Below are 13,461 nucleotides of genomic sequence, written 5' to 3'. Positions count from 1 at the left end.
ACATTGGTCTATACATTAACGGCTGCGGCCTTTTTTGGGGTACGAATTTGGTGGTGGACATGGTTATGTCGGTGTTATGGGTGTATCATCTACATGATGGCGTTATCTTGTATTATTCTTGTGGTCACTTCTGTTTATGGTTTTAGACAACAGCTGCATAGTTGCATCCATCGGAGCATGGGGTTAATGAATTGTTATTTTGGCCTTGGATGTTCTCAGTGTTCTTATGCATTATGTTGGAATTCATACTCCGTATGGTTGTCAATATTAGGATGTGAATGAGTTTAGACTTATAATGCACTACAGGGCCGTCCTTTACATGAACTAGCATCATTGGTCTAGTGGTAGAATTCGTCGTTGCCATCGACGAGGCCCGTGTTCGATTCACGGATGATGCACTTCTTTTTTTGATTTTGATTTTGATTTTGATTTTAATTCTAGTTATTTTGAGCTCTATCTTTTCTAATTCTCTTCTAAATCTTACTTCTTTTTTGCCTTTTTCTCATGGCACGTTATCTTGGTAGTTTAAATATAGTATGGTTGGTTTCCTTCGGCGTACCATCTTGTTGAAGGCATATATATAGAACCACTCCATTGTTTTGCCCAATCTATTATCTAACAGGTATCCGCGACATCAGATAAATGAAAACCAAAGAAAGGGGCTATTACATCAGGGAATCCTAGTAAAGCTTGATCATTTGACGGTCTATCCACAAATAACCGACATAGTCTTGTACACTCTACACTAACACCAAGGAAGCAAAAGGCAAAGGAACAAAACAAATATGGCACATGTGCATCGTTTATGGTTTGTACTTGGCCGCATATTCGGCCGCCCATTCCCGGAACATACACCATGAAATGGAAATGAGAAACAAGAAGATGAAAGGCAAAAGAAAAACCCCGGTCCAAACCCATACCCCTGGCAGCGCCGAGAAAGATATAATACAGGATGCTCTAGCCTCTACGCAGTAAAGACGCTGAGCCATCACTTACTGCATATCCGGCTCGATATCACTAGCCCCTCCATCGGCAACCTCATCCATGGCATCAGGGTTGAGATTGGCAGCGTCGGGTGCCACACCGATCTGAGTCTCGTAGGAGATGGTGCGCCAGCCAGATGCACTGGTGGGGTCTTTGACATATTCGGACATGGGGAACTGTTGGACGTTAGGACGGTTCGATATTTGACTTCTGTGCATAATGCATGGTAAGACTCACGTAATGATCATTCTTCTTCATGGTAACAACCCAGGGAACGTTGTCGAAGGTCACGGCGCGAATACGGAAGTACTCGTTATCAGGAATCTTGCGGACCTCCCGAATAAAGCTATCCAGGTCTGGAGTCGAGACGCTGTTGACAGCAGTGAGGAAGTTAGTGGGCGCAAGGCCGTAGTGGTAAGCGGGGGAACCACGGCTCTGAAGGATAGTGTTAGCGGGATTTGAATAGATGTGACTGAGGTGTCGAAACTAACTCTCGCGCTCACGTAGATCTCGCTGTGAACCTTGGAGATCTGCTGGCGAACAGCATGGTGAGGCTTCTGTAGGACAGCACCGCAGAAAGCAAGGGCACGATCCGTCTCAATATCCTGAGTCGGCACCGTGGGGACGCGGATGCGCACTTCCTCGCCGTTCCGTATGACCAATGCATCTAGGAATTCCTTCTCATACATGACATCCAGCTCTGAAACGCGAGTGATGATCTTGCCATCCAGCGTGAGAATAATGTCGGCTTCTTGGAAGCTGGTGCTGGGGTCGGGAGTGACGCCTGCCGGAGGACTGTCAACCTTGCGCACCATGAACAGCTGGTGTCGCGATGGGTTGGTCTCGGTGACCTTGTTAATCCACTCCTGCGAGACTCCCATGATGCGAGCCTGGCTCATCTGCACAACGTAGCTTTCCATGTTTAAGATTCGCAACGTTGGGATTTCGCCTTGCTGGATCTTGGAAATAACGGGAAGCAGGTATGGAGTGGCGAGGCCGAGGTGGTATTCGACATCCTTGTGAGAGCTTGCCGAGCGCTCACCGAGGTAGTTCAGCCACAAGGCCTGTACCACACCGTCTTCGCCGACAAGCACACCATTTGAACATTGTGAACTGAGCCCAGTGTCCACGGTCACGGCGTCGAGGTTGATTGCACGGTAACGGGGAGCAGCTGCGTTGGCGGGGATTGACACAGTTGTGATATCAGTGACAGTAGTCTTGGCCACGACAATGCGGTAGTTCTGGTTGAAGCCGACAAAGATGGTATCTTGGCCTTGTTTGATATAGTCGGTGCTGAGCTGGGCGCTCTTGACCGGAGCCTTGACGAGGCTGGGGTCGTATTGGATAATGGAGTAGTTCTGAAGCGGATGTAAGAAGATAACCTTGGCACTGACAATGATCGAGTCGGCCACGGTAATGTTGATGTCGCAAAGGTCGTAGGGGACAATGGCTCGTGATACTACTACCAGACCCTTCTCAGCATCGATGACCAGTCCAAACCCGGTCTTCTTAGCTTGCGGGTATCCATCTAGCTTCAATGGCATGATGCACGACACACGCACGAAGCTACGGACAATCTCGGCAGCAGCAGGCTGGCTGATACCGTCTAACTGGATGAAGTTGGCCTCTCTCGGGACAGGAGGTTCGGCAGGAATGGGATCGGCGATATCGGAGAAATCCCAGACACCAGACTCGTCGTTACGGACCGCCAACCGCATCTTGGGGTGCCAGTGACGGTCAACATAGATGATGCTAGTTCCTTTTGTGTGGAGATCGCGAATATGGCGGTAGGAGATCACCACACGAGTACGATCAGGAATGTTCTTCATGACCTCTATGAACTCATTGAGATTACGGATGGGCCGCTTATCGATCGAATCAATGATCCACCCTGCCACGGTGTTCTCCAGCTTGAAAGAGCCTGCCGACTCGCAGACATAGACTCCGCGAGTAGCAATGGCATAGAGACGTGACTGCTGGTACGACAAATCATGGAAACTTGCGCCCGCAACTGTCACGAAACGATCGGGTGTGATATCATGGAGATTTCCCACTTGACACTCGACCTCAACGTCTTGACCGCCTCTCTGAACCAGCAGCTTGACAGATTCACCGACACTCGAGTCTAGGATATCGTCGAGACGAACAAACTTCGTAAGAAGTTCTCCATTCACCTTAATCAGCACGTCTCCCTCCAGCAACTTACCATCTGCGGGTCCCTCTGGAAGAATGATCTCCGCCGCAAGCATGTTCGTTTCAGTAGGTGCTGCGGCACGAATAGCAGCCTCCCACTCCGGGCTCAGACCAAGACGGCGACACTCGTCGAAAGGCCGCAAGACCCACTGTGTTTGAATTGTACCACGAGTGATAGGCTGACCTTGGCGGATACACTCGAGTGCACGGAGCGGGCGGTCCAGCGGCAAGAAGTAGTCTGTCGCAGCCCCGTCAGCTCGACCACCAGCCTGCAAAGCAACTGCATGGCCAGCAAGATTGACCACAGGACTTCCTGAACTACCGCCACTGGCTGCAGCTGCGGCCTGGATGTAGTTTGTGTTGAAATCACAGTAGCCCTCTCCATATTCAGGCGCATTTCGGTCCAGTCGACTGATCACGCCGGACAGAATGCTCAGCTTTTCTCCAGCATCGTTACCCACAACGCGGATTTCCGTGCCAACGCGCGCGCCATCCGGCTGGAGCTTGAGCTCAGTGACTGCCATATATCGGATTTTCTTCGGGTCGAACTTTAAAATACCGAAATCGTGAACGGGGTCGCGGTATACCGGTTTGACATCGCACTGCGATTTGACAATCTTGTTAGTAACCAGACAAGAGCTTTGACCAAACTATGGCGCAGCATCGACTTACTTCTTCATGGTTGTCAAATATGCAGTATCCCCAGAAAGGACCAGAACCAACAACGTGACGATTGGTCAATATGTAGCCACGCTCTGCGTCCACGACGAAACCAGTTGCTTGACTGGACATTGAGAGCTCTGTGTCGAACGAACAGGTTTGACAAAAGTGAATGGAGACAGCGCATTTCACGACCTTCTCAATGGTAGCTTGCCATTCAGGTGAATCTGCTGCAGCGGGGATGGCAACTGGCGAGGGAGCACCATCTGAATCCCCCTCAATCTCATATACGGTTCCATTCGCAGGCGTTGAATCGTCGGGAGTTAAGACTGCAGGCTCAGGTCTAAGTTGCTTGTTCGGATGCTCGGAATTATCGGCCGCTGTGCTGCGCTTTCGCTTTGCACTGATATCGCCCATGCCATCCATAGCGAAGAGATCTGAGGTCCGGAAGAGGTATGGACGGGGGTTTAGGCGGTTGGCGAGAGTCGAGATCGCGCGGGAGCCTCTTGAGGCTAACGGGGTAGCAGAGAATGGGGTATCGGACGAACGAAACACGTGAAGATGTAGACGATGCGGAGTTAAGGAATGTGACGCAAATGACCGATTAGCGGCGGCTGGAGACCTCAAAGGAATGGAGGTTCGGTTTGAAGCTTGACAAGATGACAAAGGAGGGATGGCAGTGATTCGCAAGCTCCTTCTGCATAGAGCTGACCAAGAGCAATACATCCACTAGACAATTGGGGGAAATGTGTACGCGCCTTGACATCGAGGCAAAACATGCCCTCCAACAAGGTCCCAAAGGCGGAGAAGGAGTAGGGCCATATTATTGGCCGAGGGCGTTACTTATATCTTAGGATTATTGCCGGCAAAACTAGTACGATTACCATCGTGTTCATATATTCTGACAGGTTAGAGTCATACAAGACTAGAGCCCGTTAGTTCTGCTATCTAGCACTAGAAGACGTCTTACCTTGAAAAGGAGGTTGGTATCAGGCTTCAGAAGGAGAGAACAGGCGGTAATGCCGATAAGGACGTGCATGTCTATGCGCCCAACTGTCAAATAACTTTGAAAACCTCTCTGTTTAATCTTGAGAGATAGGCACATGGAATGTTACGTTATTTTCAACTAATGTACAAATTTGGAGGTTGCTTTGTAGCCTGATCTACTCAAACATGAGAGTTCTTCCTCGGCAAATACTCCCATACTTCCAAAGCGGGGGACTTGGAGTATCTCCCATTCAGATACAGATAGAATACGACTGCTTTGAAGTTCAACTGGTCACACACGATTTTCAGCTGGCAGAGACGGTGCGCATGGTGGAAGGCCCATGCTTCTGTGGGTATAATGGTGTTGAAGAGAATGGGCCGGCGCCTCCCATAGAGCTTGCATTAGTGGCCCGTACCATGGTCTGAGTCGCGGCGGTAGACAAATCAGGGGCTCGATATAATATGTGGCATGCCTTCTCACGCGGAGGATTGCATATTTCCTCATTAGTTTCTCAAATAATTGACTCAGTCATAGCGCCAGGGCTAGGTCCACCGTTTCCCTGCATGGACGGAGGACTTGGCCGTTGTGGAGTAGAGGCCTTTGCAGAGCGCGAGAAGAGCTCGTTGAGTCTGACATATAGCTCATTAACAGAGGGGAGGTTGGGAGGCGGTGTCATGATCGCTGGCATTTGGGGCACGACGCCACTCGCTTTCTTCGATCGATCGGCGATAGTCGCGAGGTAGGCTAGGTTGACTTGTAGGCGTCGCATGCACTCCATATATTCGGGGCTCTTCTGATTGGCTTTGGATATATCTGGTTGCTCGGACGCCGGTGAATTTGTATCCGGGTTGGAGACGGCGCCAGCCTTGCCGGCAGCTTGAAGGTTCACTACCTCTTGCAACAAGGCCGAGTTGATGTCAAGGAGGGCCGTGACACGGGCCTTCTCACGCGCCGCAAATTGAGCCTGGGCCTGGGCCGGGTTCGGAACCGCAGGAGAGGCAACGGTCTGGGGCGAGTTGATTTGTGAAGGGAGTTTGGGCTGTGTGCCGAGGAGGTTGTTCGCTGATATGGAAGCCATATTTTGGGAGAAGGTCTGCGCTACTTGAGATGGCATGTTTGCGCCGGATGTGCCTTGAGGGGGGACGAACTGTCCCATGGAGGTAGGTATGGAGGTCTGGGTGTAGGGCGCTGAGAAGTTATCCATAGGTGCTGCTATTATGATTAAGCATGGTCAGTCCAAATATTCCAAAATAAAGTGACCTGGTTAGTTGGCAACAGTAGACAGGAGACAAATGATCAAAGCCCGACAATGCCAAGGGCCAATGCATTGAGAGCGGCAGGGCCAGTTTCATCCAAGCCATAGGGGGTTTAGGGTGGGTGACACAAGCATGAGGGAGCTTGAATGGAAATAATTCAATCCGATCTTGAGCCTCATAGGACCCTTCCTTTCGAAGAATTTGGGCAACAATTCTAGCCCGGGGTAAAGTGACAGACGCACGGTGCCAATGATAATAACAAAAAAAGGGGGAGGGAACGAACCGGAAGATTGTTGGGGGAAACCTGAAGGCATCATAGCTCCACCAGGACCAGGCTGCATGGGCATACCAAAATGTTGACCCGACGGTGTCTTTGATTGGGGGTATTGAGGAACAGCATTAGGGTAGAAAGACATCTGTTGGTTTTGGGGGCTTTGAGTCGGGACGGGATAGCCCGCGGGATAACCAGTATTGGGGTCCATTGTGTATTGAGGGACCATCACGGTTGAGGGAGGGCTCAAGGGATTATTTTCGCCCTGTAATACTTCTTCTCCAGCGATCCCCTCGATTTAGGGAGGCTACTGTGGCTGAATTACGCAGGCCGCACGGACGAGACGGTGAAGGTCCAACGGCGCCTGTTGACCAGGAATCCAGGGATAGGCAGATAGGCGAGATCCCGAAGCTGCTAGAAACAAAAAAGGAGAGCGATGATTGGCTCAATCAGAAGACGGGTTGTATTGGGAACACGGCGTCTCCAGCGAACTGGGATTCGTAGCAAGACAGATTCTGGTGCCCAGATTCAGAGCGATCAGCCGTGGGCGGGCTAATGCAGCGGAGCCTTTTTGGAATGGTGGAGACACAAGGCTCGAATGAATGACGTTGGGATGATAATGCAATATGTCAAGTTGAGTTTGAACTTGACTTTGTGATCCAGAGTTTAAGAGTGTACTTGATGTTTAGAGAGGCTGGTGTCCACAATGAAAGTGACATTCGACAGTCACGGGGTACGATTTATGCCTCAGGCAATGAATGTTGATGCCTGGAATATGAGCAATAGTCGGCTAACGATTTCTCTATTTTTTACCATATTGGAACTAAATAGCCCTAATAATAATATCAGACATGCCATTATCCTTTCCAGCTAGATGTGTGAAAGAATGTACAACATAGGCAAACGGTAGAATATTGGGAAATATGGTCAAAAAGCTATGCAATATAAAACGATTGTAAGTACGGAGTACTCCGTACGACATGTGACAATCGATAGACGCCTATACCAATTTCCTACTCATAGCAACTAGCCGAGGTCATTACCCCATGCAGGCATCACATCTCTTACCGCTATATTAACACACGAAGAGCGCTTTGGTCCCGTCGTTGGGCTCAGGTGCCGGGGAGAACGCCACGGACAGAAGACCAAAGCCCTTCGGCAAGGATGCCGAAGGGAGCACGGAAACTTCTTCCTAAGCAAGATCGCACTTTGTTGTACATATCTACTCCGTAGGTAACCATGTATTTTCCAATCGCTTGGCACTTATGTATGGCTTGGCGATCAGTACCCACAAACCACACTCGGGGAGATGGGCACACGCTTCCTATGTATGTAGATGAGATAGGGAATGGGAGATCCTTCCTAACTTGACGTGTCAGGAACAGTCAAGCGACACATCAGTATCTCGGATAAAAGGGTAAATTGCTAAACGACCCTATTTATAGTCAATCGCAGGTGCTAGCGATCTCCACTATACAACATGCTCGTAAAGGCATGCAGCGTGGTGGATCAGCAGGGGATAAGAAAGCATTGTTAAATCTGAGTAGTATGATCGAAGCCCAAATTTGAGAACTTCGTCCATTGGCCCGGCACTCCGTATACTCCGTCCATACATAGTTGTGCATAGGTAGCGCGAAATGCAGAACGCTCCAACAGGAACTGTGGGCCACGACGAAGCGTCATCTGGACGCCACACGATTCGACCCCGTTTCCAGGAAATGCAGGTCGGATATGCGCGGTTTCTGCGAATTGGGATTACGGGGCTGCGCAATGGCGTAAACTGACAGCGGTTTAGCTTGATGTCGATGTTGTATGTATCGAGTCCCGACGAGTCCAAACTTTAAACTCAATCTGTTTCCCGATGACGGTGAAACCTTAAGCCTTTACCCGCGTGGACAGGTGCCGATTCCCTTGTCCGGAGAGCATCCGAGGACTCCGGAGCTAACTCCGTACATACGGACCCTCCGAGGTCAAACATTTGAATGTTCCTGAACCTCGACTCCCCACAAGGGAACATCCGAATGAGAAGCTTATCGTGCGTTTGATTAGAAGAATGTTACTCCACTTGACGGGGGTTGAATGCTATATTAACCATGTATATTGTAGTTAGTTATGTACTGTCGATTATCAATGCATGGGCCTTTACGGAGTACTCCGCGGAGTACTCCATACATACTCCGTACTGGGTGGCGAATTGACCATCGCTTATTCCTACATATAGTGCTTTAGTGATTTAGCGATTATTTCACATTCCCCCCCCCCTTTCAACCAGCACCTGTCGATCTCCTATTCTGAGCTTGAAGCATTCCAGCACCGAAGTAAGCCCGTTCGGCCGATATTCTGGAATCTGACGTTTGAGGCTTCGAGACCGAATTAAGGCCGCCCGGCCGGTAAAGAATTAAACTTCGCATGACGAGGGCGTGCATGACATAAGAATCGATCTTGCCCAGGTGGACGATAGGTACAGAACTAAACCGAACTAACTATACGAACTAACTATAACATGTATGCACTGCACCAAATGCGCCCGTGTCTTAGATCTAGCCCTGTGAGTCAACGGTGTGGTATTATTAATCAGATAAGCAAGGAGATGGAGAGCAACTAGTACATCTACAGTCTCGGGAATATTGGCACAAGGCAACCGCTTGGCGCAAGGCCCTTGGATTGAGATTCTATAGTACTTTTCCCACTGGCTATGGTATGATGGCTTGCAGGTGTCTGGCAGTTCCAAGGGGCATGTTTCAACGAATTGAGTTGTGAGGCTTGAAACATAGCCAGTCTACCTCACAGCGGCACGAACAGATCCATATGGGCATAGACAACATAGTACATACCTAGCTTACTTCTCAAGTTCAAAGACCTGCGCAGTCGTAATTCGGGAATTCAAATCTCCGGCTCTATCATCCCTATAGCATTATAATAGGTCAATGATAGGAAAACAAATCCGCATTCCAAATCAAGACCTAATGCGCCCAAATACTCCGTCGTCGGTTTCGATACTGTATCTGCATGGGCGCTCTGCAGATCAGTCCATTCGACTCCACCGGCCTGGGCTATTTGAAGTTGGGCCTCCACCTTTGCACTCTAGTTACGCACGGAGTAGATACGGAGTAGGCAGTGCGCCACACCTGGACAGACCCAGTGTGGCTTTTTTATGAACCCTTATGTGTAGGCACATCGTTTCGTTAGTCACAGATCGGCAGTCGCGAGCTGACCAGAGGCATTATTATTGCTAGTGTGTGGCCGTCGCAGCATGGTCTTCCCATCCCCAAGTCCCCGTAGAAAAATCCACCCTTCTTCGATTCCCCTTGTGGCCCACTCCGGTATAGAACTGGAGGCAAAACTGGACAAGCTTGCCAACCGTACAATCCGGGGCCAGCCGTTGGGTCCATCTATAGGGTATTTCATCCTGTTTCCGTGGCCAATGACCTTGACAGAGCTGATGCTAGCCAGGGCGCGGAAAACATGTCCAGGCGATCGCCAGAGGAACCAGAGTATGCCCATTATGCTATGATCTACATAGATAGCGATGGCAATCTATGCCAAAGGGCCTCCGATTCCATTTCAGAGAGCCGCCAGACCATCCTCTCCCCTAGGGTCACCAGTGAATTCCTCCGAGCGGTGGCGATGTCGAGAGAAGCCCACGCAACCCGATGTCAAGGCAAGTGCTCTTTTGACTCCACATGAATGTCTTATTGACATAGAACAGTTTCTCCCGAGGTCCCGGTGCGGTCTAGCGGGCCCCCGTTTAACAACCACAGCTCTGCCCCGTCGCAGGGGGAGCTCGTGGCTTATCGTGGAATGTGTCCGAGTAGTCAACAGCGGATACAAGTTCCTGTGCAATCAGAGTCTACATTTCACCCGACAATGTGGCCAACCGAATCCTGGCCTGTACAAGCCTCAGAGCCCAAGAAGAACTTTGCAGGTCGGAACCTCAACTTGGCTGCACACCAGAAAGCCTTAATCTCTGTAAAAGAGAGAGGTCTGTTGCGTCTCTACTATGAGAAAATCTTCCAAAACTTGCAACAAACAAACTGTCGAATAATAGCCAAGGCCTACATCAAATTAGTCGAGCCGCGCAAGCAGGTGAACTACCCATACAATGGACGGAAGATTGTCGAAGGCAGAACTCAACAGCTTGATCCAGAGGCAACTAAGCCACCGTGGTGGCCGCGTGGAGTGAGCCATAGGGAGCCGGATCATCTTCCAAAAGTTGGTAAGACACAAATATCGTTCCGGATGTCCGACCAAGCTGATAGGAGTCAGAACGCATTCGACTTTTGGTATACATGCTCTGCGAGATGCGCGAATCGCATGGAATCACAACCGCCAGATTAAAACAATGCGATCAGCCCATCCGTCGTCAGATCCTGCCGGTCGAGCGGCTACAAATCCTGGATGAGGCATATCGAGTTCGCGAGGAAGAGGAAAGATTCCTGGATGGAATTTCAGGTACATACTCCCTCGCATTACTCCTCAATCCCCTTCTCACATGTACCTAGAGGGAAAACAAGTGTGCATAGCTCGCACCAATCTTCCTCATATGGCAGAGGACACATCCAGCGAACAAAGCTCGCCAACCGAACCCGTCTCTTCCCAGAATATCGTCGAGTCCGAGTGCAGCGACGGCATCTTCGGAATCGATATAACCAAAGTCACCACCGGAGACCTGCCGAGCGCGTCAGCGTACAACCCCCCCAATCCTTATAGCCCGATGCACCTGGGCCCCAGCAGCCAATACCATTCCGTCAGCCCCTCCAACATGTCAACATCACCATTGGAATTGAGGCCAAAGCACGAATCACTATCTGCCGGGACTCATTTAATTGATCGAACGCGTTCCATCAGCATGGCGCACTATCCATATCCCGGCGTTTCTGGCATTCAATCGGCCCCGATGGATTTCTACGGTACCCCTAATATGTCCCAGGATGCAGGTGTTCCAATCACCCAGACATCGACGGAAAACTTGTCAACAGAGTCAATGATGCCATACGGCCACCCTTATTATTTCAACTATTGAGCGTCTAAGCATGGACCGGAGCACGGAGGATATCTTTTTACGATAATGAATTTCGTTCGGGTTGTATTGGAACAAGACAGCTCTGTCCGAATAATTATTTACGAGTAAGCCCGAGGTGACGCCTCTAAAGATCACCAGTTGAGCCTGTAACCAATGAGCCGAGTCAAAATTCAGGGATAGATACAAAGAGATGGGTAGGCCGGCCTATTTCCCATTCGATTGTTCCGATAAGCCTACAGGCACTGCGAGTACCAGTCATTGGAGTATTTACAGGTCCCACTTGCGCAGGTTGTGCTTCCAGTCCAGCCCAGCCCACCGCACTGACCATAGAGAGGGACGCCAGTAGTACTACCAGAGCTGGTAGTAGTGCTGGCAGCAGAGGTAGTCGTGCTGGTAACAGAGGTAGTCGTGCTGGTAACGGTAGTCGTAGAGGAAGTGGAAGTACCAGAAGCCGTACCACCCAAAGCAGCCAAGATACCATCATAAGCCGGCTTCTTCACCAGGTTCGCATCCAAAGGACACGCAGCACCCTGACCAGAGAATGTACTAGGAACCCACGAGTACTTGTCCGTGTAGTCCCAAATAGTAACGCCCACACACTTGGTATTTGCCACACAAGCCGCAACGGTATTCTGGTAATCGGTCGACTGCTGCGCAAGCAAGGCCGAAGTCGACGGGAGAGTCATCCGGATATCAAGCTCAGTATAGGCAACTTCGACACCCAGGGCCGTGAACGCGGCCAGATTGGTAGTCTGCGCGCTCTGGCTAGGGGTACTTCCGACGATAAAGTGTGCTTGTAGGCCGACGCCGTCAATCTTGGCGCCGTACTGCTGCACCAGCTTGACGATTCTCTGGGCACCTGTTGCCTTGGACCCGGCGGATTCGATGTTGTAGTCGTTGTAGTAGAGCTTGGCGTCTGGGTCTGCGGCTGCTGCTGTGGCGAACGCGATGGGGAGGTATGCCTCGCCGATGTATTGGTAGAAGACGTTGTCACGGTAGGTTCCGTCCTCGTTGAGGGCTAGTAATCTATACATTAGCGACTTGTGTGATGATGTGATATGTTCCTAGTTCGGCACTGACCTTCGTTGGCAACATCCCAAGCATAGCATTTGCCTTTGTAGTGAGTCACCACGTTGGTGATGTGGTTCTTCATGGCGGCGAGCAGAGTCGCGTTCGTCCAGGAGCCGCTTGAGACTGGTTATAAATTAGATCGCTATTCCCGCATTGAAAGACATGAGATAACAGAACTTACCCCAGCTGGGCAACTGGCTATACCAAACCAGAGTATGGCATCGCAGCTTCTGGCCATTCGTAGCAGCGAGGTTGGCAATGACATCTCCATTGGTATAGGAGAAGGTGTTCTGAGACGGTTCAGTTGCATCCCACTAGCGACGATTAGCGAGGTGTTGAATAGCACGGTAAGGCCAGTCCAACCTTCTGCGCATTGCCGGGTGTAATTTGACCAAAGTCGTCTGTGTTGCTCAGCTGGGCAAGGTATGCAGTATCCGTCAACTCGGGGTTATCAGTAGCTGATCCGAAGTATAGCTTTCCCTTTGCGACAGCAGCGGTGTTCAATCCGGATGCATTGGTCCTATTGAGAGAAATGGGCATCAGTCACTGTCAACTGTCAACTGTCAACAAGCTGGGAATCGGAAGATAAACCATACAGCTGAGGAAGAACACTGGCCAATGCCAGGGCAATAGTGGAGAAATGAACCATGACGAGGTAATCAACGCCAATAATGAATTGACCGCAAGATCTCGACTTAGAGCGAGAAATCGAAACGGCCAACAAGCTCCTTTTATAACCAGAGATAAACAGCGTCAAATTGGTAGGGTCTTGGACGTTTCCAGGACTCCGGCGCTAGGTTTCACATTAGACCACCTTGTCAACTCGAACGGGCCGAAAGGCCGTGGCATAGTTGCCGCGGCCGTTTCAAACAGTCAAATGGGCTTGGTCATGGCTGAGATGCTTGATGGGCATGAGTTGTGCATGAAATTCGTTGCTTTAGCCAGGGAAACTGACACGGGACGCGACGCCACATAGTGGGCAAGGGAGAGAAACGAATAGGGAGACGGCGGAGCA

General features: G+C 50.3%; 4 protein-coding genes across 4 annotated transcripts; 1 reads left to right on the top strand and 3 right to left on the bottom strand.

The window, feature by feature from the left end:
• Positions 1-992: 992 nt before the first annotated feature.
• Positions 993-4,263, bottom strand: N7518_010407 (putative nuclear serine protease HtrA2/Nma111; the record flags this gene model as incomplete). Its single annotated transcript, XM_057191333.1, has 4 exons — positions 993-1,160; positions 1,222-1,419; positions 1,476-3,779; positions 3,850-4,263. The coding sequence occupies 4 exons, from the start codon at positions 4,261-4,263 to the stop codon at positions 993-995; spliced, it is 3,084 nt and encodes a 1,027-aa protein (XP_057037469.1).
• A 1,073-nt stretch (positions 4,264-5,336) lies between these two features.
• N7518_010406 (uncharacterized protein) lies at positions 5,337-6,563 on the bottom strand (the record flags this gene model as incomplete). The annotated part of the gene is made up of 2 exons (XM_057191332.1): positions 5,337-6,037; positions 6,365-6,563. The coding sequence occupies 2 exons, from the start codon at positions 6,561-6,563 to the stop codon at positions 5,337-5,339; spliced, it is 900 nt and encodes a 299-aa protein (XP_057037468.1).
• Positions 6,564-9,817: 3,254 nt separating this feature from the next.
• Positions 9,818-11,375, top strand: N7518_010405 (DUF2841 domain-containing protein; the record flags this gene model as incomplete). The annotated part of the gene is made up of 4 exons (XM_057191331.1): positions 9,818-10,017; positions 10,057-10,568; positions 10,619-10,804; positions 10,855-11,375. The coding sequence occupies 4 exons, from the start codon at positions 9,818-9,820 to the stop codon at positions 11,373-11,375; spliced, it is 1,419 nt and encodes a 472-aa protein (XP_057037467.1).
• A 233-nt stretch (positions 11,376-11,608) lies between these two features.
• N7518_010404 (putative endo-1,4-beta-xylanase) lies at positions 11,609-13,295 on the bottom strand (the record flags this gene model as incomplete). Its single annotated transcript, XM_057191330.1, is given in 6 exon segments — positions 11,609-12,393; positions 12,456-12,569; positions 12,628-12,760; positions 12,810-12,966; positions 13,043-13,239; positions 13,251-13,295. 6 exon segments carry the CDS (start codon positions 13,293-13,295, stop codon positions 11,609-11,611), a joined length of 1,431 nt encoding a protein of 476 aa, XP_057037466.1.
• Positions 13,296-13,461: the final 166 nt, after the last annotated feature.

The sequence above is a fragment of the Penicillium psychrosexuale genome (assembly GCF_028828465.1).
Source record: "Penicillium psychrosexuale strain IBT 29551 chromosome Unknown utg000006l, whole genome shotgun sequence".
NCBI classification, from domain to species: Eukaryota; Fungi; Ascomycota; class Eurotiomycetes; order Eurotiales; family Aspergillaceae; genus Penicillium; species Penicillium psychrosexuale.
This window is presented reverse-complemented; position numbering and strand designations above follow the sequence as displayed.